The sequence below is a fragment of the Tympanuchus pallidicinctus genome, unplaced genomic scaffold (genome assembly GCF_026119805.1).
Source record: "Tympanuchus pallidicinctus isolate F22 unplaced genomic scaffold, pur_lepc_1.0 scaffold3, whole genome shotgun sequence".
In the NCBI taxonomy this organism is placed as follows: Eukaryota; Metazoa; Chordata; class Aves; order Galliformes; family Phasianidae; genus Tympanuchus; species Tympanuchus pallidicinctus.
In genome coordinates, this window is record NW_026294747.1 from 100,315,728 (window position 1) to 100,343,355 (window position 27,628).

General features: G+C 38.1%; 1 protein-coding gene and 1 long non-coding RNA gene across 2 annotated transcripts in view; both read right to left on the reverse strand.

Moving 5' to 3' along the window:
- Positions 1 to 27,628, reverse strand: part of LOC128086043 (uncharacterized) — a 32,353-nt gene that overhangs the window by 457 nt on the left and 4,268 nt on the right. The window lies entirely within an intron of this gene.
- On the reverse strand, positions 216 to 25,910 carry NPHP3 (nephrocystin 3). The gene is made up of 27 exons (XM_052694169.1): positions 25,421 to 25,910; positions 25,032 to 25,157; positions 23,612 to 23,762; positions 22,185 to 22,337; positions 20,776 to 20,909; positions 20,386 to 20,546; positions 18,340 to 18,487; positions 17,721 to 17,795; positions 17,008 to 17,187; positions 15,531 to 15,634; positions 14,708 to 14,822; positions 13,742 to 13,885; positions 13,120 to 13,217; positions 12,530 to 12,632; positions 11,826 to 11,908; positions 10,699 to 10,837; positions 9,993 to 10,157; positions 9,265 to 9,362; positions 8,314 to 8,436; positions 7,742 to 7,931; positions 7,362 to 7,603; positions 6,911 to 6,986; positions 5,947 to 6,074; positions 3,858 to 4,098; positions 2,044 to 2,169; positions 1,057 to 1,172; positions 216 to 854 (listed from the first exon to the last, which is right to left on the reverse strand). The coding sequence occupies exons 1-27, from the start codon at positions 25,766 to 25,768 to the stop codon at positions 674 to 676; spliced, it is 3,948 nt and encodes a 1,315-aa protein (XP_052550129.1). The 5' UTR covers positions 25,769 to 25,910; the 3' UTR covers positions 216 to 673.

A 27,628-nucleotide genomic window follows, 5' to 3' on the forward strand; every position in this document is an offset into this window, starting at 1 on the left:
CCAGCGGGGAAGGATCTCTTCTGGAGATCTGCTCCACTGGAGTTTCTCACGTGAGCCCAGGCTAAGGGTGAGTGTACCTATCATTTCTATTTCCTGCTTTGGTGTAACAACATGGTAACCAAGCTCTCTGTTATAGCATAGCATCTTATATTCATTAATTGTACACTAAGTTTGCTTAAAGATGAAATTACCTCGAAGGTAAAACAATATCGTGACTTTTTCAAAACTTCTATTGCTTTAGAATCAATTTTACAAGCTTCTGAAGAGGTCAAGAAGGTTGATGAAACAAAAATACATAAATGCACTAAGCCAGGCTGTTACAACACAGAAGAAAGAACTATCATATAAAATATATCCCATTGGTTCAGTTTATCTTGTTATAATCCTGGCACTTAGGCTAAGAGGTATTAAATCTATGATTTTGGCATTAACTATACCTTGAGCAAGTACCTTATACACATATCTGCATACAGCGGAAGAAACTCACTTTGTAGCACACAGTTCACAAAGTTAACGTGGAAGGATTTCAAGATTAAATGTGTTTTCCTGTTGTTCATGAAGACAGTCTTAAGTTCCAAAGTAGTAATTTAACCCAGGAAAAATAGGTTTTCTTAATAATTTTATGTAAAACAAAACAGCAATAGAAACTACCTTTTCTTTGAGCAGGTCTCTATCACCTTTGTCCAGGTTCCAGGAAAATGTTTGGTGACAATGCACTTTTTAAACTGAATGTGTCTCCACTTGATGAGTGTCGAGAAACTGCTTTTCCACCTATTAACAAAGTCTCTGCGTCCTTTATTTCCATGGCTCTCTTGTAAAGTTCAGCTGCCTTCTCAAAATCTCCCCCTTCATAGCTTTGGAGAAGAGTAAAACAAAGATGAAACAAACAGATAAAACTTGGCTCCCAGTTTGTTCACATTGAAATGCACACCATGCAATCAGCAAGTGTAATTAAGTCTCCCTACTTTCCTAATACACAAGTCCAGTGTATTTCTTTTTTATCTGCTACCCTTTACAGTAACATGATTTTACAGGGCTAAAGGCATATAATCTTACCTGAGCACAGCCAAGTTCTTCAGAGTTTCTCCCACGCGAGGATGCATGTGACCAAAGCTGTCTTCATAAATCTTTAATGCACGTTCATAAAGAGGTAAAGCTTCAGTCTGCTTTTTCTTTGGGTATTAGAAAGTTTTTTGTTATAAAAGTGTATTACTTTTGTTACTGCTTTTTTCCTTCCATAGTAGCAACATATCCTGGGTAGAAATTCATGCATATTCAACAACCAGTAAGGTGCTTTGTATTCTACTGCTGGTAGATGAGGGTGATAATTGAAAATGTTAAAGCCACAAGCTTTCACTTGCAAATGCCATTCCCACTGACCAGTTCCCAGTCAGGTATGGTCCTCCTAGGCAGTCTTGGAAATCTCAATATAGTTACCAAACGCTCTTTAATTTTGCTGAAGCAGCTTTAATCACAGATTAAAACTGATGTGCAGATTGCGAAAACAAAGAATACAAGAAACAGCTTGTTCCCATTGACACTAATTAAGGAATTCAGTAATAAGTTGATTGCGTTTCCTTTAAATCTCATATTAATTGTAGACTAAAGAAAAAAAATCAGCTGTAAAAGCTACACAGTGTCACAGCTGCTGCAGATGGGCACTCTTCATTCGTGGACACAGATTTCAAAAGATTATGTTACCCAGTGAGTCAGCAGCGGAGCTGTGCTTCATCATACCACAGTGACTGCCACTGCTAGAAATGCCATCTTCTGCTATTGTCCTATGAAGCATGTGGGCATTCTGAATAATCTACAGAGCATTAGCCGAACTGTCCTCATACAACACCACTCAGCAATTACTCATCCCCTGCATACACTTCCCTTGTCAAATATCCTTCCATTTTCTTTTTAAATGAAACCTAAGTATTTGTAGGTTCTATATAGTTCCCTTATAAATGCGATTACATTACTTTGGTATTAGGTGCATGTCGTTAAAAAAGCCCACGACAGGAATGCTAAGCACATCAGACATGACAAACTTACCATTTGACAATAAAGAACAGCCAGATTCACCAAAGCTGTTGCTACACTGGGGTGTTTGGGGCCAAACGACTTCTGTCGTATTTCAACAGCCAGTTCATACAGAGGAACAGCCTTGTCAAGCTTTCCCTACAAACAGTGCAGCAAAAAACAATTCAGTCGTCTCGTATCAAAATGATGAGGCTAAAAATCTATTTTCAACAAAAAGCTTGGACAAGTCTTACTGTTGCCAGAATAAGGGTTTAACTTTGGTCAATTCACAGTGATATTCCACACAGATTATTCTCTGTGAATAGTTATTAAGATTAATTTTCCAAAATACTGAGCATATTCAACTCCAGTTAATGTGTTTGCCAGCTATGTCTGCTGCTTCCTTTTTATTTCACTTTCTTCCACAAGAGTATAATTCAGAAGACTGCTAAAAAGAATTCTCAGTTGTACTTTTCTAAGTAATTTTCTCCATTTGCATTTCCTCATTCTGCCATAAATGAGAGCAGAGACCTTGTTCTTTGATCCAAAGTGCCTAAATTTTACTGACGAGATGGGAATGGGAATGTAGCTGCCTTCACTTAAGAGCAATTCTCAGTGCTGTTTGCACTGTCCTCTCTGGAACAGCTGTGGTGTTCAATGCTGTATCGACAACCCATCACTTCCCATTCACCACATTGAGACTTTGACTTCTAGGCCAATTTCCCTAAAATTCTCCTCTCATATTCTAATCACTATTAATGCAGATTATTTTTCCAGTAAATGTTTTCTTCCCAATTTAATTTACTCATATATTAACCAGATATACTTCAGAAGTATGCTCAGGTTTTTATTATTAGCATTCTTCTATTTAATAGCATTGACAAGTTGTATAATGGTTCACTGTAATTCCAAAATTCAAATCAAACTTCCTCTTTATTTTTTTCAAAACATCACTGTGCCATAGACTGAAGACAATCAATAACAATTCTGGAAAAAAAATATTATAAATAATTGTCATTTTTTATATCTGTGATACTTGTCCCTTTTCTTCTATCACTTTTCTGTGCCATTAATTCACCACAAATTTTAACTCATGCAACTTCAAATTAGCAAAGAGCTGTTGGATGCAAATATGAGCTTTTTCCAGTTTCTAGATGCATCAAAGTTAGAAGCTGAGGTGAGCAGAGAACATAAAATCCAAAACCATTTCACGCATTACAGTTGGAAATGATGAAACACAGAGAAGTAGAGATTTCTGTTAATGTTATTCCAGACAATGAATTTTGTGGGGAACGTAATTCTCATCTTTCACTGAATCAATATAAGCTTGAAGTGGCTTGGCCACACAGTTTGTTAAGTGCTCGCTCTCTCATGAGCCAGCCTTAAGTAAAGCACTGACTCCATCAGGAATCTTCAAGTTATTCTCACACTGTCTGTAAAGTTCAACGTTATTCTGTATTATCTAAAAACACGTTTTTTCCATCAAGACATGTCTCACTGAACTCTTGTATATGGACGTCGTGTACGAAACAGAACTCAAATACAGCTGGCAAGAGCTTCCCCCACTGCAACAAAAGCATTAGGTTTTAAGCAGATGAGAAGTTCTCCATTGTGGTGATGAATACTAGGCACTGTAAGACACTGAAGACGTTACTCACAAATAGCTTTCCTTTAAGCAAAGTGTGTCTTGAAATTGTTACTAGGCCTTTTGGAAACAAAGTCCCTCTGACATGCATCTTTTATACGTGTGTATGTGTATAAGCCCCACTGGTTTTGTATGGAAGACTGACACTGCAAGCCCTTACATTATTTAGGTGATGTGAAGAGGTAGCAGGATTGTTGCTTACCATCTTTTTGTACAGCACTGCCAAGTGTTTCACTGTGTAAGCCAAGGAGGGATGGTCTGGAGCCAGTGCTCTCCTCCTGATGTCCAAGGCTTTTTCATAGAGCTCCTCTGCCTTCTCGTAGTGCTTCTTCTCATTGTACAGGGCTGCCAGGTTGTTCAAAGACTGTGCGCAGTCGGGATGGCTGGGTCCCAGGACTCTTTCTCTCATTTCCAGGGAACGCTTCAGAAAAAGTTCAGCTGTCCTACAGGAAACATTTGCGGAGCAATATTTTAAAGCTGTTAATGTCTATACAGGCTGATGTGACTGAAACAGAATAAACTCAGTCTCAGAAACTGTAGAAACCATGTAAGCCAGCCCTAAGAATCAGAGATAATTTACATGTTTCAGGGCAGTACTGAAGTACCTCTGTGAAGAACTGAAAAACCAGTCTAGAAGACTTCAGCACACATTAAACTAATCCCATAGCTGCTTCATGATCAAGTGATCACATCTATTAATTATGATGAGCTAGATTCTTATAGTAGAATCTGTTTAAAAGTGACAACGTGGAAAAAAAACTTGATGCCACCATTGAAGCATTTTCCAATCAAAAGCATTCATCTCACTAAAATAGTGTGCTACTACTCTATTATGGATTTACAGCACTTCCTCTAACACAAATAATCAGTGATCCCTACGTAATACTGGCAGCATCCATTATAATTGGGTTTTTTGTCATCCTGACGTTCACACCAATTTTGTGTGACTCTGGTTCCCATTAGTGTAGTAAATCAGAAAAATCCATTTCACATTAGAAAGAGATTTATGTAGAACTGTACATACAAATTTGGAGCTCTAACACAGGTGTCAAAAGGTGTTCTCCCTTGCAAGGACCATGGGATGAAGTGTGATACATAGTGTGATACGTAGCAACTGCTACTGAAACACACCCTTCTGCCATTGATTTCACTCTAATTGTATCAAATTATCAAGAAATTCAATCTTGGACTCACAGATTCAGAAGATACACACCAGCCATTAAAATTACTTAAACCTTCACCAGAACAAGGTTTATACTTTCACTCTCATGTGAAATAGCGGAGATGTGTTTACTTTAGAAATTGGCTGCACTGAACTACATTTGAGCAATGTAGAATTTAAAATGATTCTGTACTCTGTATGAGATTAGATAGATACTAGTCCTCTATCATCAGCCAGTTTCATGTGGCTTCATGAGGGTAAAACAAAACAAGCAACAATGAAAAAAGCACCACCTATTTCCAACAGCTGTTACAAATCAGGGCCGTCACTGTAAAAATCTCACATTTAACAGAGATGCAGATTCTAAATTAAAATATATTACTGCTGTCTTCCAAGAACCACATGCAATTCAAACACCAAATAGAGGGAGAACATAAAAACATTTTCAGAACTTACTCCTGTGCTTTTGCTGTGAACTTTCCTTTTTTCCTGGAAAGATTCAGCTCAGGAGAGCAGGACATAAGGTGACTCTACATTTCACTCATAACACACACTTCTAGGCTACTTTGTAGGCCCAAGAAATCTCTAACCATGCGATGAGAACTGCACTGCACATGCCACTCTCCTTCATGGACACTCCTGCTTATCTCTACTTGCATTTAGAGAGCAGTTGTGCTGCTCCATCTTCCCCTTTGCCCTTAAAAGACCTGAGGATAACATGCACTGTGAATAAATATTTAACTTGTGATTTCTTGTGATAGTGATAAGTGATGTGAAAAACAACAATCCTTATGTTCAAAAATGAATGCTACAAAGGACAGTGACAAAAATTCTGTGAGAGGGTGTATATTTTGAGAGAACTGGTACTTGCAACTCTGGCTAATTATTTTTAATCATGAAACATCAGTTGTGAATACAGGAAATACATCACTCGTTAATACAAGCTACCAGCATCACGTCTATAAAATATGAGTGAATTTCACAGTAAACAAAAACAGAATGAACCACAGGCGTCACCATAATGCACGTCTGACCAGGTCTCTACATTTAATATTAGTTCTCCACACTTTGCTTCCATGTGTGATCGACGAGAACACTCAGTGGAGGTGTCACAAAGAACACAACTTACTCAAGATTATTTTGCAGGTAATAAAGGACTCCCAGCTCATTGAGGGTTCGAGCATTGTCTGGTGTATCCTTGCCCAGTGTGAGCTCTTCCAGTTGCAGGGCTCTCTGACGTAGAAGAGCAAAGCCGCACTACAGCAAAACACAAGATAAGTCAACCATCACTACTTTCAAAGCTTGTTACTGAAGACAGAAAATTAGAAGACTCAAGTTTTACACCAAATGAGCAAAACAATTCTACTTAATTCCTGTTCAATGGCATTCTGCTTACTTACAATCTAATGGTAATTTCACCAAACGTGCTTCTAGGAAATTTAAGTTACTGTGCTATATTACAGCTCTCTTTTTTCCTATATCATACATACTAATTTATTTAAACTCCACAGTTCAAATAACCAATTCAGATGAAATTCCTAAGTTTATACACTTAAAACAATGAAGCCAACCGCCTATCCTAAATGCCATTTCTTTAAAGTATAACTTGAGGCTTCACGTGGATCTCAGCTGCCAAAAAACATGCAGCTTAAAAACATGCAGCTGACACAGAAAAAGAAAAAAAGAAACAGAAAAGAAAGAAACAAAAAACCTCAACGTGGCACATAATTCTGTAACTGGGATTATCCATTGCTGTAAGGATTCTATTCCATAGTATCTGTAGGATAAAGGCCTCTGTTATCTCTGGAGAATACCGTTCTCCGTTGCTGTTTTGACAGCTAATTCTATCAGCAATAATTCTGCACCCCTAAAATGTATATACCCACTCCTTTCTTTCCTACTTCTCAGCTCCATACCAGTTGTCCTGATTCATCTCCACTTCCAGAGTAGTTTAAGGGCAGTTACCAAAGCCACTGCTAGGCCCCTCACTACTATGCCTTCAGTTATCAAAAGCATTCAAGCATCAGATTTTGCAGGCACACTTATCATCTGTTTAACAGAGCATTCCTTCTAAACATCAACCATTTCCTTACCAGACTGCCTTTTCGTCTTGCTGCTTTTTGGCGTATTTTGAAGGACTTTTTCCTCAACTGCTCAGCTTGTTCATATCTAAAAACAGTTATTTACAGTGTTAGGAGAATGCCAAATGTAGCTGGGTGTTCTGAAAAGCTTCTAAGTTATTTAAGTGCATAAGGAGAATTTAAGAATGTTGAAAAAAATTTTATCTTTTTGTTCAAGATAAAGACAATCCAAAATGCCTTGGGCCAGACAACGCTCCTCCTTCATCTCTGACTTATTAGAAGTCAGAGCAGTTGACCTCTATTGGGTGGCCTGCTACAGGAATACAGAGGATATGCTTGTTGTTGAACTTAGGAAACTCTAAAAAAGACCTATAGAAACAGCTTGGCTTCAGGAAGAAAATATCTGCAAAGTTATTTTTGTAGCACTTTTACATTAAAGAAAAACCAGCATTGTCAATCTTACTTGTTCTGCTTTTGGTACAACATGGCAAGAGCATCGAGTTCCCGGGCTACCCGAGGATGTTCAGCTCCATAAGCATTTTCAGAGATTTCCAGGGCCTGTTTATACAGCTGTTCTGCGTTCCCAAACTTCTTCCACTGAACATAAACTCCTGCTAACTGGTGAAGTGACTGTGCCACCCTTGGGTGGTCTGGATCCAGTGCAGTCTCTCGAATCTCCAGAGACCGCTGCAAAGGAGCTACAGCCTGTAACAGCGAGGTTCAGAATATGAACAGCAGGCAACATCTTGGACGCTACAATATTTTAACAACTGCAACAGAAAGCACACGAACAGCTCTGCTCAATTTCCCTCCTTGCTGTTACAAGTCTCTAAATGTACTCACCTGACTGAGAAGACCTAGGTCCTTAAGAAACCGTCCCAGGGTCTCATAAAGATCAGCCAGGCAGATCATACTTTCCTCTCCCTCACAGCTTTTTTCATATTCTTTCAGAGAGTCAAAATACTCAGCTGCCATAGAGCTCTTATCTTTCCCAACCAGCTGCCAGTAACTCAGCAATTCTGCAAAATGTCCCCTGTTTTAACAAGGAAATAAGAAGCTCATCTCATCTCTGACGCCTCTCTTCAGATTGATGCTAGGTTAGAAGAATAGGGCCATATGAATGAGTTTTCTCTTTATGCTACAATCTGTTGAGACTGCTGCTGTTTAACAGTACTATTTACACCTTTATCAAAGCCCCAGAAATGAAAAAGTGCATGATTTACATGAGAGCAGGATCACCACTGCATTACCATTTCAGCCTCTACTATTTAAGCTCCTTAAATCTATATCTATCATTTTCTGATTTATACTTTAAAGTAAATGATTATCAAATACTTCATATTTTATGTGCTTGATAAAAAAAGCACAACACTTTGAAATGTTTATACCCCCCAAAACAGCGGCTAACTTTGTACCTTTTGTAAAGGTTCTGGGATACAAAGAGATTCAAAAGACACTTGTGTAGCTTTTGTTTGTCACCCTGCTGTTGGAAGAGCCAGGGAAGTTCATCTGCACTTCTCCAAGTCACTCGGTCTCGACTATTGAAAGAAAAGCCACAAAAATATTAATAGAGAGATCTAACACTACTCATGAGTGTGATGTGAAAAAAGGCAAATATACATGTACCGTGCCTGAGTGTTTAAATAGACAAACTGCTATGAGACCTATGTGCTCTTTTCCCACATCTTCATTCCACTGCTACCTGACAGAGCCCTGGAACCCCCAGGAAATCACAGGAAGCTTTTCCTCTCTCTCACATGGGCTAATCTGGATCTGCCAGCCTAACTGTAGCCCAGAAAATACTGACCCTTTATGCCTCCTCTCCCTGGTACACTGTGGCCCTGTAGGTTAGCTGCTACCCAACTCATGCTCTGAGCAGCAGCACTCCACAGCTGGGACACTGACCAAGGACTGTAAATGCAAACCCATTTTCAGTATAGGCATCAACTTGTAGCCTTTCTGGTATACTATTGGACCTCCTCTTACGTATGTGCTATTGCTTGCTGAATATAAAGTCTCTTTTCTCTTCAAGTTCCAAGAAACCTCAAATTTCCTAGCATTCACTAGTCGTTAAAAACCTACATGGGGTCAGTTATCACAAAATAACAGAAGCATTATATATTCACACCACAGATTATCACATGGTAACTTCTTTTCATGTGTATTTCCCACTACTGTCCTCAATCTTTTCCAAGATTGAAAAGCAATATATCAGTACAAACAGGACAAATGACAACAAGGGTTTTCTAGGGTTATTTTGCAGCAATTATTTACAATCTGGGTACAAAAAAGCATAATAAAGAAAAAAATATATCCAGAAGGCATAAAGGCTGTGGTTCAGCACATCTTGAGGAATTACAATCTACCTTAGCTGCATGGTGAAATAGTCCACAAGTTTTTGCCTGTAGGCTGAAATAACATTCAGACCTTCTTCCATATACTCTAATTTCACCATCTCCCAAGCCTGAAAGAGAATATAATTGAGAGAAGGAGTATTTGTTAAATATAAATGACATACAGAGAACTACAAAAGAATTTACTTAATCAAACAAGTCTCATGTTGCAAAATCTTCCTCCAAAGGCACTGGAAATGTTGTCATGCAGTACAGATTAGACCTGGCTATCCAGATAACATTCCCTTCTCCTTCAGTTCAGCTTGTTGTTATGGAACCAGTGCTTTCTAAGACACACTGAGTTAACATCTAATAGTCAGAAATTTCTGAATGCTTGAAATGCCAGCTTTTCAACTGCTGAACAATACTGACCACCAGTGGTAACACAGCTCTAGTAGTTTTCAAAGTAATTCTAGCATCAGGAAAAAAGTTAAGGAAAATTGAATGAGCAAACACAGACGTTAATAACTGTGTTATTAATAACAACAGAACAGCAGGGATTAAGGGTGTCACGGGGCAAATGACCAGCTTGAATTTCAAGATAGAAAAATTAATTCTGAGTGTAACTAGGTATAAAGTTGACATAAATAGACTGAAACGTCTTTCCTATCTACCACAGTGCAGTCAAGACCAAAATCTGGACAAAAGCTTTTGCATTGGCAGAATTTCAATTTCACGTGTTTAGAACTAAAAAAAGTTACCTGGAGATGCTGGAATTTCAGCAAACCACAGCCATATGTCAGCATACACATTTTGTGCAGGCTGTGAACGAGTGAGGCTAGCACTGCAGAAGACAGCTCAGGATACAGTTCCATCAGCTCAGATTCACTCACACCATTGTGGCTAACACCAATGACACACAGTATCTATGTAAAGCAGAAACAGAATCATAGAATCATAGAATGGCCTGGGTTGAAAAGGACTTTAATCCAAGTAAAATACACTGAAGGTGCTGCAAGAACCAAAGAACTTCTTGCAACTGTCAAGTATCATGTCCTAATTAAAAAATGAAAGTTAAACAGAACGAAGAAATTCTGTAGAGTCAGGAAGATGAATAAGAAATCAAACCTTGCCATACATTCACAGAACATCATGTTTTGATTAGACTTACTGTGCTTAACCCTTTGGTCAAGCTATAAAAGGAAATGTTGATTCCACATCACATCTTAGTGGAGAAGTTTGGTTTTGCTCTGTGAGATAATGATTTACCTCACGTTCAACACAGAGAAGTCGTATGTTAAATAATAGTTAAAATTAGATTAATAAAATTTCCTGTCTATAGTTAATAATGCAACATTCCCTGAATTACACATTTGAACATATGTAAATTAGTATTTACTTTTAATTTAAGAATAAATCTTTAGAGGAAACAATATACATTTCCTATATAGATCAGCCACTGCTTACCTCTCTCAAAAGACTTTTTTCCTTATCACTGCACAACGATTCTTGAATTGATCTCAGAACAAGCCTGTACAGGGACACTGTGTCTTGGCATTGGAAACACCGTTGAAGGGTTTCATCAATATTTCCTGCACTTCCAACACTGAGAAGATGGACAAAAAGAACGTGGTTTAGCATATTTCATTTGGCTGAGCAAAACAAACAAAATTCCAAAAAGATCTATCTCAAAAATGCTCTGAATTTCTATTGAGTTCAAAAGGCTCACAGTACCTGGCAAGATTAAAAGCAGAAGAGCTAAAATTCCTGAAGCCACCTATTTGATTTCTCTTGAGTAACTGCAACATTTTTATTTCCAAGAAATGGTATGCAGCTGTGTTCTTTCCTCCAGCAAGAGCACAGACTAAGAACATCAGACTGGATGAAGATAAAACCACATGCTGCTGTTTCTCCTAATGCATTTACAAGGCGTGTTTTCAAGAGCAATTAAGCATTCCAGAACATAAAACAGCAACAAAAAAAAAAGAAAGAAAATCACTCACCCAGAGTAAATTAGAATCAAATCTCTAAATTATAAATGGGGCTTTCTCAACAAGATGAAGTCTAGGTTAATAATAAACCAATGCACTTGGACATATTCTGTTGCACAAGAAGGAAGACTAATTTTCTCCACAGCAGGAATTAGACAGTAAAATATCATGTGTGGGATGTTAAACTAAACAAACATTGAACTCTGTTTTAGCCTTAAAATCTATGAGGCAAGCTATCTAGTGCATCAGTAAATATAACAGACCTGAATTAAACCATTTAACAAAACAATAACATTCTCCAAATGCCACTAAAAGGCATTAAGGTAATTGCCATATCTAGAAACTAAAGGAACAAAACAAGGAAAGAAAAATAGAAGGATACGTTCAGATTCACTTAGTATCAAAATGGCAGAGATTATATACCCCCATTTACTCCCACTGCATTTCCAGTCAGTGACGTGGGAAAAATTCAAACACTGTTCTGCTGTATTTTCTTAGCAGGATTCATTCTATATTAAATGACTGTTTTTCAAAATGCTCACAAATCTACTCACAACCTTCTAACCCAGCACTGACCGTAACTGCAGGATCATCTGTACCTACCGAGCAATGGTTTTGCCCAAAAGAGTGACATACAAAGCATTGCAAGTTGTGGCAGAACGACAATGCCTCTCAAGCTTCTTCTCCTGTAAGATTTAAAAAAAACATCCTCTGTGAGCTAAGATAAATCAGTCACACCAATAAGTAGTTCATATTTTGACAAGAAAATAGGAGTTTCAGATACATTATAACATTTGAAGAGTATGACATGAAACTAGTGCCCAAATTACTGGGTTGTTTTTCTAGATATCAGAGCATGCAAGTTAAAGTTTCCCTTCTAGTTTAGGATTAGAACAGTTAGGATCTAATCACTGCATCTCTAAGGATGAGGATTACCTCACAGAATCAATCTCCAAGGCAAAGGGGTGAAATAATTTTTCCGCACTTAGTCAATCACAGTTACATTATTATGCAATACTAAATCTTTTGTGAGTCTAAAATGAAAGAACATGTTTACAGCAATATGTGCACCATACAGTTCTCCAGTTAATAATTTACACTGTTCCATCTGTGCTTTGATGCTATGAGCCACGAGGTTAAAAAAAAACAAAACCATTAAAAAAAAACACCTCAAACTGCATTCTGTTTTGAGCAGTATTACTTAGCTAAATATATTACTTCCTTTTGGCAGCTGTACTTATTTCCTCTTTCCATGTTTTCATCAGAAGTTTTACTAAAGTATTTTCAATGAACTACAAAAGACTTACCTGCTCTTTAGTCAATTTAACATTCACAGAGCTACATTCTGCACTAATGAGAGCTTTAACATCTTTGGAATTCAGTGGATCAAGATGAAGAGTAGGCCACAACCTTCAGTAAAAGAGAACGAAATTATACTCAGACCTGATTAGATGGCATATAAAGAGTGGGAAATAAAGTACATCAAAGTTCCATAGTTTTTAATGATGGATATCAAATCAGTAATTGAACTTACTCCCTGCCACTAAGAAATTCTAATGATCACTGGCCAAATTTCCACTTTTTTTTTCCTGGATCTACATCACAGTATTGTGGTTCCTAATGTGCACGTGGCTGTGTTTAGTATATCTTCCCATACGGTCACACGGATAAATCCATCAGAATAAAACAAAAATCTGGTTTCGTAACAAATAAAACTGTCTTTACTGCAGTTACGGTTGAAAAGCTTCCATTAGACTCAACAGTTGCAAAACCTTACCTATTGATTACAATTCCAGGCCTTAATAAATCTGACCATTTGCTCTTCAACTAGTAACTTGAATTTAAAACAACTACTGTAAGACGTGCTACTTTGAAACATCTCATAAACATAACATACCTCCAAGCCTGTGGACACGTTTCTACATTCACTGATACGATCACTCTCACGTTCACTGGCAGTGGATCTATCAGCCATTTCATATGCTTTTCAGCTTGCTTAAAAACAAATTTTGATCACTGAATACAAATGCTCAAAACAAATGCCAGAAGTTGATAGGTTTCATTCATTACACAGCTCAGAGAATGGAGTCTTGAGTTTTCCAATGCAGAGCTACAAATTGTTCATGATCTGATTCTTGAAACACTACTAAATGATCCAGTGATATGAACATTACATAAAGCAGATAGAACACCACCGTTAACACGTTTACTCTGAAGACTGGGCTACTTGAGTGCCCAGGAAATAGTTCACAATGAAGAACTTAAATATAAATATATCTGGGCTGCTCAAAAACGAAGGTGTTAAAAAGGTAATAACAAAGCAAAAAAACCCCTGCAAATCTAATCTATAAAACTGAAGACTATTTTACTTCATCTGCACTTCCCGCAAATTACATTAAACCTGTGCTCATTACACTAAAGAAAACATTTATGTTTCTGCTATGCAGATATAGCTGAACCTACAGCAATAGTCAAAGTTTCTTTTGGAAAGACAAATGCTAAGCATTCTGCAAATATACCTGTATTTGGTCAACAGAATCGATAATTATAATTATGCTGCCTTGATGACGAGCAGAAAGTTTCTCCAGCCAGCGGGGAAATTCTTCCAGAAGTTTAGCTGGATCCAAGGTCAGAGGTGACACTAACCAAGAATGTTGCATAAGCTGCAGAATTGTAAACAAACATAACAAATTTTACCTTAAAAGTCAACTATAAAAGTTGAATAAAGATGCACAGACACAAAAGAAAAAAGTTATGTAGTGTTGGGGTAATTCCAGTCAAGTTCACATACGATTCTCCTAGTTTATATAGAACACACAAAATTTATTGAATTCATTCTATAATTCTATAAGGAGAACTTGTGTTTACACAATGGACAAGGGATCTGGAAACTTAAAAGGACTTCAAAGTTGCACAGTTAAATAAGGTAGACTTCTAAAATACATGAGAAAATTGCAAGGAGCACACAATTTGTTTCATTTTCCTAAAGGTTTTATTATGAGTCTTTTTTTTTTGCCACCATATGAAGGAAATAAGAGTTCAGACCCTGGCACAAAAATACTTTTCATTTATTTTCCAAACATCTAACACAATTAAAAAATAATTGGACATAGAAGAGATACTGGTCTAAGAACAGAACAGTGCCACCTGGCAAATCTAGCCTCAGATTCCTACAAACATATAAGAGATACTATCTGCTTCTCTGGCAGAATGGCAGAAAAATTTGGAAGAAGCTTATATGGCTTTATAAGCTATCAGTATTTGTCACTGGAAGTGTAACTATTACAGATATCCCAGAGATACAATTTAAGAGATCTTCATTCCATGCGTAGTTTCAATTTCCCCCCCCTTCCATAACGTCTTACACTTTCATTGCTCTTGATGGATGTAGAAGAACCTGGAGAAACGTTCCATTTGATCTGCACACAGACACTGGCACTTTGCAGTGAATCAGGCAAAGCAGAGTATGTAATAATACAGCATACCTTTAAAGTAAGGCGTTTAATTATTAATGCAGATTCTGAACTGGTAGACATGGGCCTCCCAACAAAGTGATAAAGAATCAGAGTGTTTGGTGAATGCTTCTGTTGCAAGTGAATCCTACAGAGAGAAGCAAAAAACAACAATGAAACAATGACAACAATAACACAAAAAAATAACACCTACTCATAACAGTCTATTTTTGCAAATGTAACTTAATAATTATGAGTTTTGCCAAAAGGAGGTAAAATGTCTGAGCTAGAGGTGTTCAGTGTTTATCTTACAAAATGTCAGATGTTTTCTGACGTATAAATGAACCTTTTATGTCTGTTTTCACTTTTGCTCCACCCAGAACCAGTGGCCATTAACATCTACCCTTTGTAGCATTGGATATTCACATGACACTGAGCTTTTTAGAAGTAATGGCACTATCAATTAATTTTAGGACAAAATCTCGCTATGACCTAGAAGTGACTGTAAAATGTATTGCTGTGATAAATTATTTGGTCTCATCTTTCATTTATTTGAGTGAAAAAGACTCCAAAGGACTGCTTTAGGTAGAAGAGAAGGGCAACACTATGAGCTACAGAAACCACCTATGTATGCTGCACAAGGACAGATAACATCAGAGCTTTGCAAGCATCTCCGCTTTACCTCTTATCAAATTGATACAATATTTTAAATGTAATGGAAACATTTTTCTTGAATTTCATAAAAAATGACAAAAAAGATGAAAGAAAAACAGGAAAAAAGAGAAAGGGGAAGGACAAGGAAAAGTTGAATTTAAAAAAAGTAACACTTTTTTTTTTTTTTTTTTAATTACAATACCATTTTGACAAAAGGAGAGATTTCCCAGAACCTGGTCCTCCTGATACAAGCAGAGGTGGAATTGGTGCTGGTGCTGCTACTAGGTCATTTAGACGTTCAAAATACTATTAAAAAGAAATAACCATTGTAAACATTCTGCTGTTTAAGAATAAAACATATTGCTTGTTACTGTACACCATCCAAAGACTACACTTATGTGCAAGTTTATTAAGATAGAGAAATAAATACTAAAATATAGCAAATGCAAAAGGAAATAACATCTATAATGAAAACTCAAATCACAAGGTCTATAATCTCTTGAATAAAGTGTAAAGTACATGCACATTTTTTTCAAAGCCTGATATATTAAGCACTTCCAGTGCTAATAAACTGAACTGGAGTTAATATACCAAAGCAATTGGGTACTAAGGCTTTTTTCCCCTCTCCACGTCTCAACTACTCCCCTGTATTGGATACTTTAACTAGGACAAAGCCTTCAAAGTTTGCATCTGGCATGAGATTACGAAGCCACTAAGCACACAAAAGTAATGTTTTCTTTCACAACATGGAAGACCAACAACATTATGGCAGAGTTCAGGATGACTTAATAGCAAAACAAAATGAAATGCCCTTATTTCGCTTCAAAGAAATATTCTGTCTGCAAATAAGTAGAAGCACATTAAGATACATATATATGTTTTCTTTTAATATTCTATTATTTACTGTCCTGGTATGTAGTAAAATTAGCATCATCCTCCAATTCACTGCCAATAAATGAACAGCAAAGTAAAAGAATTAACAGTACTAGTAAAATTGGGATCCTAATTTATAATAACACAAAAACTGCATCCTTACACTACATCACAGCATCAAAGAATGCTGCCCATATCAGATGTGACATCACTTTCCATGAATTTAATGCTTTTACTTTCTACGTTTTATTATACTTCCTCTTCCCATGCATATATCTGCTCTTGACACCTTCATATTGAAACACTTCAAAATATTATTTCCAATAACAGGGGAGTGCCAAGTCATTCAGTACCTCTTTACCTTTAAATTTACATTATTTTCAAATACCTCTGCTTGTACAATGAGATGAAATCTTTGCATTAGCCATCTGCAAAAGCCTGACTCCAGATGTCAAGATAGAGCTCCAATTTCCTTCAAAAAAGACATTCCGAGCTTTTCCTGATTGATATTCAAAGCCTAAAAGGAGGACACTCAATTTCTGGCACATCATTCTAGTGCTTTTCCCCAGTGTAGAAACAACAACTGCTTCTTCATCAATGCCATTCAACAACAGGCAAACTGGCATCTCTCCCAGAAAATAAATATGCCATCTATATAAGACATATGGCTTCTCCTGGCCTAAGGAGTAGCAGCCACAAAGATGCTCTCAGACACAACTTCTTCAGTAGAACTACATCTTGCCTCACAAGAGAGGGAAATGAGTGATGGCTTCCTCTGCATCCATATACATTTCCAGTGTACCTACTTTCTCAAATCCCAGTTCACATGTTGAATTAGAGGCTTGCTGAAAAGCTTCCATCTGTTCCTGTTCATCATGTGCATCCCACAGTACATCACCAAAAACTTCTTCTTCAGGAGCAGTGGATTCTTCCTTATTACCCAAATCTTTGCCTTCTTGTTCTGTCATTTCACAGGCCAATATATCCTGAGTGAAACAGAATAGTGTGGAAACAACCACAACTATAATTTTTAGAAGTATAGATACTTACAGTGTAACTTTCAATGCCAGGGTGTATGAGTGCTACTCTATTAACATCAGTGTGTTCATTTCCTTTCACACTGGCAGGGAATGTAACTGAACAGGCTACTACATGAATCAATCACAGGTCTCTATAAACTAATTTCACTCTTCTGCTAGTGGAAGCAATACACAACAAGGATGGTTAAGGAGAGAACGGACTATGCAATCTTTTATTATTCCATGATTGGAAACATCACATTAACAGAGAATTTAGTCCAATGCTCAACCCCTCAACCACGTTATTCCTGCTTCTTTGCATAAAGATATTGCTTAGTTTTGTATTTTTTGTTTTTCCATTCCAAGTTTTCCTGGACTAGTGGTGTAACACAAAAAGAACACCTGAATTACACTGAATCAGCATATCACAATCACACTGACAGCATCTGAGATCATAAATCTGAGTAGGAAAAGAAGCTGCAAAGCATGAGGTACCCTACCTGTTTAATTATCTTCTCCACACAAGTATAGATCTCATACGTTCCTTCCTCCACGTCTCCCACATGATCAATCATCTGAAAAAATAAATGAAGGATGAAGTAACCCTGAATCCAATTGGGATCAATATTCAGGACTTAAAATATTCCACAACACATTTAAACTCAATTCTGTTGTACTCCTCAGGTAGGCCTCACTTTGCTTAAGCATTTAAAACTTTGGTATTCAGTCTCAGCTGTCCTCAACAGTCCTCTCTACAGAGGGAGATCATCTATTCTGAGATGCAAAGAATCTCTCTGGAGGTACACACATGTCTTCAGTGGCTGCAGAGGGACCTTAGTTAAATCCCTTTGCCTTTTACATGGCTAAACATAGATGAGAAATTCCATCCCTACAGTACAGGAATTTTTTTCAGTAAAACTGCAGTGGGTTTTCTTTCCCCTGACAATGAAAATTGCATAATCTTCATAAATTTCAGATTCAATTCCTTCTCATATAATGAGTACCCAGAGCAATGAGTGCAATGTAATTTCTCTGAATATCTTAGACTACTAACATTTGATCTTATTCATCGCAGGAAAGTAAGCCTTTTAAAATTTAACAGCATTTGAAATATCATACCTTTGCTTTGTTCACATAAGAAATTTGCTCAATTAACTGCTGCACTGAGTCTGAGCTGACTCTGTCATCACCCATTCTGTGGTAAATCAGACGGGGTTTTTCTTCTGGATTTTTCAAGAAGGCTTCTTCACAGTCTTCCAACAAACAACTAGATTGGAAATCAGCATTCTTGTGCTATATTACACTGCTGTAGTAAATAGCTCAATCAACACAAGATCCGAAGATGGGTTTCACTGCAAAATCTAATTCAAAAGTCATATCTATTTACAACAAGGATAACCAAATGTTTCATCTGAGAACTTAAGATAAATCCAGAAGCAAAGAGCATGTAAAAGAGAAATTCATGCTACTTGTACTACAAATACGAAAACTTTATTAATTTTTATGGTCAATGCTCTGTAAATTAGAAGTCTATCTTCCCATCGTACCAAAATGCAGAGTGAAAAATAATTGCTCTGTATGGAAACAAAATTGATTCACACATGATTAACAAATACCATATATGCCATGCAATCACCTCTCTGAAGTCTCTGTCTTATTCCTTGAAGAAGGAATACCCGTTATAAGGAACAGTCCATTAGCATTTGTAAGATGTAGGGTGGTCCCTTAGCTAATCTCCAAAGCACTTAGTATGCGTGAAGGAACTGATACCATGGATATCAAACTGAGCAATCTACTGCTGTTCCACAACTGCGTAACCTGGGGATGCTGACATAGCAGACAGGATTTCTCAAGTATTATTTTCTTCATATGAGCACTATGAGTTTCATCAGAGATTTTGTAAGAGAAATAAGTGAATATTGCTGGCAGAAATACTCTCCTGTGTTGTTGATGTGTTTTGCTGTTTCCTTGGTTTTTTGTTTGTTTGGAGCTTTTTTTGGGGGGGGGGAGGGGAATTAATTGTGACGTGTAGGTAAAGCTGGGTTATTTGGCAGCAGTGTTCTCCTGGGGGCAGTGGCCTCTCAGCAGCTGACACTTTCTCAGAGAACAAACATGGCAGCTGCAGCCCGACTTCTACATGAAAACAAAGAAAATAATCTGTGGTACCTGGCTGTTCCCTCATGCACTCGACTACTGTAAATCTGAGCTACTATTGTCTTAAGGCAGCTTTTAGTTCTCTGGGGAAAGATGTTTTACTTACAGAACCAGCAGGTCTAGTTAATACAAGATACCTCCAATAATGCAACAGCTGTGAAATCTTCAGCTTCAAGATCTGTCCCTGATCTGAAACTTGATGCATATCACTACTTACAGATTTTTGCTTCCATACTGCGTTTTGGAATGATTATTCCATGAACTTTTATATTATGTTCTCTAATCCTTTTTTATCTCTTTTTCAGCAAAATTTATTCTCCTTTCTCCCAAACCATGAAAACCAAATTTTCTGCCCAAAATTCCCAAATACACAACAGAAATAAATAGTTCTAATACAATTCTAAGAATATCTTCAGTTCAGTGTTTTTCATTTAATGAGTTACGTTTCATCTAGAAGATTAGGCAAATACAACAAAACACTGAAACAATGGAACATGCTGCATCACCATTTGCCTTAAAACACTGTAAGTTCAGTAAGACCATTTGTAGACAGTTGGTGTAAGGTACTGCACAGAAGAGCTGCGAAATCAGTCCAGAAAGAAGCTGAAGACAAAAGATTATAGAGGACAGAATAAAAGCAAAAACAAAATACTATGGGCAGGTGTAAGGATAGATAAGCAAATGAAAAACACTGAAGACATTCATGCCAGCCACTTTAAATTCCTAAGATTTCAGCAACATGCCTGGCAGAATCTCTTCTTGGAAAGCAAAACATTTCCTTATTACAAAGACATGTTTCATGCTGTATTTTAACAGAATCTACAGATACAGGAAAAAGTAAATGACAACAAAGCTGATACGTTCTTTTAACTGTTTGCACCAGTAAATATCACTCAGAAGATGCTATCTCAGGAAACGTACTCAATAAAGTATCACAGACATTTTAATAAGCTATGCACTCCCCATAAGTTACCAGTTTCCATTTGCTTTCCCAGCCTAAAAAACACTTACCTTGGCAAAGTCAGATGTAGGAGCAAAATGACTAATGAACTTTTTTCAATTTCCCATTTTCGTACTTCTTTAAAATGATTTTCATTTTCTGCTGGAAAATGAACAACTTGAAAGAAGTAGCCCATTGTTTCACAGATTCTTTGAAGTTTTGGTGAGTAGTTCTGAAAGCAAATTTTAATAACTGCTTTATTTCTATATCTGTACAGTGTTAAGGACCTCCTAGATAAATCTCAGTATTTTTCTTCTATAAAATTTCTTCCCCTGAAGTCCTTGACAAAAGACTTGCTCTGAATTCACAGAACTCAACATAGTTACAAAGCTCTTAAAAAATATTAGAAACATTTCTGAATAAGTATCACGGGGGAAACAAAAAGTTTGTCAGGTACTCACTCTAATGAAGATTTCCACTTCTGGCTGAGTCTCATTAGTGCTAATAATAAAACACCTCACAGTGTTACTCCACAGAGAGTGGGAAAACAGAGGAGTAACCTGTAATATACTGGCAACAGCAGCATCCCAGTCATCTGCCAATAAAAAAATGAAGTCAGGAGATCTCCATATCTGATTATGCTGGATAATGGATAAGTCATCATCTCTTAACATTATTAATACTACATTTAATTTCAAATAGTAAAAACCTTTTTACATTTATTTTCATTTCAAAAAAAATGAATTTAGAGAACACGTATAATCTGATAGCACCATACAATTTGATAATATGGCAAAGCAGTATTTTAAAACATATAGGTATTATAATTGTAAGGATATTTCAAATAGCACTGACAAAATGTGTGCACAAAAATCACGTTGATGATTGCAAAATAAATGAAAGTATGCAGGAATTATTACAAACTTCCATAATCAAACAACTGCTTTTTTTCTTTCTGATCTGCACGCATTTCAATGAGACCACGCCAGTCAATGAAGCTGAAACACAGAAGCACCTCTTCTTGAGACAGAACGCACAGCAGAGTTCTCTGTTTGTACTACATGCCAATTCACTACAGCAGTAACTAACTTTAAAACTTTCCTAAGTTCTTCATTTTGTGGTTCATCATTCTTTCAAGCTTGAAATACATTCCCCTTTCAGTACCAAATGGCTCAGTGGAAAGATTAGTACAGGAAGCTGGAGCTATCACAGAGCAGACTCTCCCCTCCCACCCTGTAAGCAAAAACTTCTGAATCAGAGCCTTAAGGACTGAAGAAAAAAGGGAGGAACTGCCATGCAGGAAGGGTTCCAGGGCCAACAGCGAGGAAAAAGAGAGCAGTGGAAGGCAATTTGCAAGAGGCAATACGGGGAAACAAAGTTAAAAAGTAACAATTATTGTTAACAAAATATCTAACACTGATTCATATAATAATGTATCCTTGTCACGACATCGCATTTCAATGAATTGAACACTAAGAAGAATCAGAAACTATGTAAATGAGAATATGAGAAAAAAGGAATACAATTTATGCCAACACCAACCTAAAATTCCCAGTCAGGAAGTTGAGAATTTTAACCAAAATGGAAAAAAAGAGCCACGGTCAATACTGGAAGAGATAACTGTCTTCCTTAATCTACATGAGGAATGGTTTTGGTTTTTTCACAACTGGGAGCTGTTCACTACTATTTGCTAAACTCAGTACTGCACATACCACAGCTACCAAATATATTAAACACAACTTGGCATGTACACAGGTTCCTTCTGTTGTTACAAAGAAGTATCTCAGTTCTTCCATCGAACTGTGTAGGAATGGATACAAAAATGACATAAATACATACTGTCCCAATAATATAGTTCCCCATTACTTACCCCTGTTTATATTTGCAAACGGTCCCTCAACATCAATAGAGCTGTGAGCAAATTCAGGCCCCCTGAAAGACTGCTGAAGTTGCATCATACTGCCCATGGATGGCTCACTTCCCAAGGCTCCTCCATTCCAATATTCAGATTGAGCCCCAGCAGCTAAAAATTGGGAGGGGGAAAAAAACACCAAAAAGCAAACAAATAAACAAACCAAAACCCCCTTCATTATCACTAAACAGGGCAAATTATCAGTCTTAAATATTTGAGCTGATATCACCTATCACAAGCTACTGAACATAATTCTTTCTCCTTTAGCAGTTTTGCTCTCACCTCTGTGTGCAGCAAATAAAAAACACTAATCTGAAGTTACTAGGAAGCCATACTAGTGAAGGGTGAGGTTATTTGCTGTTGCTTGTTATTACATGGATTGCTCACATCAGTTGGGTTCAAATGCTGTCCTGGATTACAAATCAGGAAAACTGTTTACAGTATTGATGCAGCCATTTGTTCACATCACAAAACTGACAGCTTTTGTTCAGAAATGTTCCAGAACTGAAACAACACAAAGGGGCTCTAGGTCAGGACTGAAATACATCTTCTGTGTTTTGTGAGACAGCATTCACAGCATCTCTTTGTGATACGTACGCATTACACTTCTGTCAAACTGTATCAACTCCCAAGACATCAAATATTCTTTAATGAAGGTAAACAGAAAATGGAATAAGACTTAGAAAAATATAAGGGAAGTGTGAATTCAAAAACGAATGTAAGACAAAAGGCAGAAACAAACACCTGTACCACCATGGTTCATCAAATGGACAACAGGCATGCAAAGAGTCTTTCTGTGTTAGCAGGTATCTCCTACGGCGTGTATGAGGTTTTGTCTTCCATTTCATTAATTTTGCAAGGGTTTCCCTTTCAAAAAATTCTCCAGCAAAACTGCTCTTTTGATTAGATCACGTTTGTTAAACAGCTAGCTCTGCTACTTTGAAAAGTACAGCATCTGAGACTGGCACATTTCATCATAGATTTACAGACTGAAAGTCAACCCAAGATTCCCTCTGGTTTCAACTGTACTCTTTTGGATCCTCTAGAACATAATCTCCCAGATCTAGATTAAGAAAACTCAGAAGAAAGCTCAGAATAGACTGAAAACTCAGAATTGTTCATAGAACAATTTTATTTTAAGTCACCGTTTCTTTATTTCTTGACAGTGTTATATTTCCTTCATTGATTCATGTCTGAGACCAGAAAACTGGGGCTTCCATAATATAAACTATATATGCAAAGTCAGCTCCTTTAATTCTTTACAATATTTTTTGTTGCTTTTCAGGCTGGATTAATAAGCAGAAGATAATTTTTTGCCTCCTGTTCTACTATTCATAGACTTTCAGTCACATTACAACACTAAATACTGGGGACGAAATTCTCACCTGTGACATCTGTACAGTTGTCATCAGAATCAGACTCTTCAGGATCAAACACTTGGATTCCTTGGGCCTGGAGTCTCTGAAGTTTTGCTTCTAGGTCCCGTTTGGCCCTCAGCAAGTCCTGAATCTCATTTTCTTTTGTTTCCCTAAAAATCTACAGGTGGAAAAAAAAAAAAAAAAAAAAAAAAAAAAAACTAAATTTGAAATACAAACCATTATTTTTGAAATATAATATCAGATTCCTGAGTCCTTATTAAATACTTTCAACTGTAAAGATAAGATTCTAGTACTCATTTAGCAGGGGAAAAAAAAAAGAAAAAAAAAAAAAGCAGGAGAATGTGAACAAAAACCAATCAGAAGCCTATAAATGAGCAAAAAAAGAGTTAAAAATTATCTGACATTAAAATTTTACCATTTTAAAGCTTAGCATACTATTCTGAATGTTAGGAGTCCACATTAGTATGGGAAGTTCATTAAAAATGAGAAGCATTTTTCCTGACCTTTTAAATTGTGTCTTCTGAAATCAATGCGTGTGGTAATTTCCTTCAAAGGTTCTCTTTTAGTTTTCCATGTATTTTTAACATTTACATATAATCTTGTATTTAGTTTTGACTATAGTGGCAATTTAAATTTCCTAAAATAGAAAGCAATTGAGTATTCCAGATGTCCTATTTTAAAATATTACCATCACAAAAAGAAGGAAACAAGAAACTAGATTTAGAAAGAATGAGATTAAATCCTCTTCCAGTCTCATTTTCTTAAATGAAGTCAACAACAGTTCTTTTTATGTATCTGCTAAATATGAACACCTGCTATAATTAAAGATACAAAGAATCTTGAAAACAATGCAAAACTGAGGTCTGTTTCCCTGTGATAGGTGGTGGAAGTACCCTCATAAGCAGTAAAGGAAAAGCAGAAGTATCAGTTTGACTTTTCCTCAAAGCAGTACAAATGCTTTTCTCTTCAATGGTCTCTCATACTTTAGCAGCCAAGAGAGATGCACCAATATACACCTCAATGTGAGTTCGAATTCTTACATTGCTAAATATAAGCAGATTCAGAAACAAATGTCTGTGTTTCTTCAGCATGTGCCAATTTGAGGCCCACATTTTCCAGTCACTCTCGGGTATGAAAGTTGCAAGAATCTGTGTTGGAATAACACAGGAATTTAGTTTAGGACATACCTCTGAATAATTTACTTTAGTATTTTAAAAGCTGTTTTCTGCTTTTTCTCTTAATCTTACGGAGAAGTTTTGGTAGGATTGTCTGGAAGGAAATAATCAGCTGAACCACAATACTGCAATCATTTTAGGGCAGGTCTTCATGAACACTGTTTTAAAGATATTTCTTTAGGGTATGAGTCTAAGTGTCAACTTTATTGACTTTTGATCATTTTCCCAAGAAAAGAAAAGTCAGGCCATACCTTGAACTGCCTTTTGACCTTGTCTCGATCATGTTCAAACGTGGCGGCTCTCTCCATGGCTTGGTATTTAGCTTCTAACGCGCTTTCTTTCTCTCTAAGTATTTTCTGGTAAGTCTTCTGAAGTGCCTGAAAAGATCGAACACACCATTTTACTGAGAGAATAGCAATAAACGGTTTTAGCTCACTTTCCAGCTAGTAAACGCCACATCTTGATCCAATGCTACCCCGCAACTCTCCTTACTCCAAGGAGATGCCAAGCCCTGCCAAGAGAGAGGCACGACGGCTCCCAGCCCGGCTCAGGGCTCTCGATGCGACGAGCCATCCACAGGCTCTCACCTTCCCGCCACAGCCTTCCACGAGAGCAGGACAGACCCAGCGGCTGCGAATACCTGCAGCTCCGCGCGCAGCCGCTTGTTCTCCCTGTCCAGCTTGGCCTCCTTCTTCACCATGGAGGCCACCTCGTTGTTCTTGCTGACGCGGAAGATCTCGTACTCTTTCTTCAGACGCTCGTACTCGGCCACGCACTCCAGCTCCTGCACCGAGGCCGTGGACTTGAAGCTGGCCCCGATCAGGCCGCCGGGCCGCGAAGCGCCGACGCGCCGCAGGGAGCCGCGGAGCAGCCGGGCCTTGGGCTTCACCTCCACCGGGATCTCGCAGGCCTCGCCGCCGCCGTACGTGTCCTCGATCACCTCCCCGACCCCGCCCGCCGGGCTCACCAGCGACGACGCCGTCCCCATGGCTGGGGGGGCCGTCGCGGCGGTGGGAGGGTAGCGCCCAGGGAAGGTGCCCGACGGCGGGGCCGTGCCCCGGGCCGTCCGCTCGCTCCCTATCCCGCCCCGGCCGCCGCCCCTCAGCGCTCCCCCGGCCCGGGGGCCGTGGCTCGCTGCTGGCTGCCGGACGAGGAAGGGAGGGCGGGAGGAAGCCGCCTCCCTCTTTCCCTCTCTCCCGCCCCGTCCCGCTGGCTGGCGGCCGCGGGGGGAGCGAGAGCCTTCCCTGAGGGAAGGGCTGAGACGCGGCGGGAGAGGGCGTGGAGGCTGACAGGGACGGTGCGGCGGCCGACAGGAGCGGGAATCTGCTCCTCTGAGACTGTGTAGGTGATTTTTAGGTGCTGCTTTAGGGGAAAAAAAAGAGCTAAACTGAGATATAACAAGCCTAACGTATGTGTTTATAAAAGGATGAGGCACTGTGGGGAACTATCTATCTTTCACCACCTTAAAATAGTGACCTTTGAACCACAGAATCATTAAGGCTGGAAAAGACTTCTAAGATCATCTAGTCCAAACCATCCCCATCATACCACTGCCCACGTCCCTCAGTGCCACATCCACACGGTTCTTCAACACCTCCAGGGACGGTGACTGCACCACCTCCCTGGGCAGCCTGTGCCACTGCTCTTTCTCGGAATAAATTCTTTCTCATATCCAACCTGAACCTCCCCTGGAGCAACTTGAGGCCTTTCCATTGTCGTTACTTGGGAACAGAGGCCGATCCCCACCTCACCACAGCCTCCTTTCAGGCAGCTATAAAGAGCGATCAGGTCTTCCCTCAGCCTCCTCCAGACTGAACAATCCCAGCTCCCTCAGCTGCTCCAAATAAAACTTGTGCTCCAGATCCCTCACACCTTTATTGCCCTTCTCTGGACACTATTAGAACATGCTGAAGAAGAATAAAGGAGAATGGATGATATTGGGTTTGCCAAGAAGTAGGTGCTAGTAATTGCAGCGTGTGGCAACCCAATCCAATGTTGTGCTACTTCCACAGCTCTGTTTAAACTTTTGGATTCTCCATTTTAAAATCTTCCTTTTTATGAATAAGATAGCTGTAGATTATCTGCCCTTTAAGTTATCCTTAGACAAGGCATGTTTGGTAGATAGTTTTTTAAACTAAGCGTGTTCTATGTCTCATGAAAAATAAGTTTTCTGTGCTGAAGGCAGGCTTAGGTACCATTTTCCTCTGTCACCCTCTTCAAAAGCTTTGTCTTGTGTCTTCAACCATCCTTTTCATTTCAGAGTATTTCAGAGATATATATCCATTAAAGTCAGGATAATATTTTGTTCCCAAATCCCAGAACTTCTTTTACTGCCAGCATGAAAAACAATAATGTCACTACTTTCGAGGAGTGTTTTTTCTCTCTTATGTGCTAGCCATGACCAATCTTAATATGAGAAAAAAAGAAGAAATCTCCTAGAAATATATTTCCAGTGACTCAGTTCTGAATCTCAAAATCTGTTAAGGGAGAAATGACTCTTTTGTGTAATAGAGGAGAAGTATTTCCCTTAGTAGAAATTCTGGATTTGGAGAAAATGTGCTATTTGCCACTAATGGGACTTTGGATGACTTTCTCCCTGTGTTTTCCTGGGGAAAAATAATTTATTGTCTGAATATCATTTGTGATTATATTGGTTTTCTATTCCAGTTAAAATCCATTTCAGTGAGGAAAAAAAATGTATATGTAATATGTTATAACTGTAAGAAGAGAGCTACTGTCTTCTCTAATAATGACAATAATGTCCAAGGTGATTCAACCAATGAGCCTGTAATTCTGTAACAAAGCAAGATTCTGCTGTCTGAGCTCTAGAAATAATCAGAAATATGTT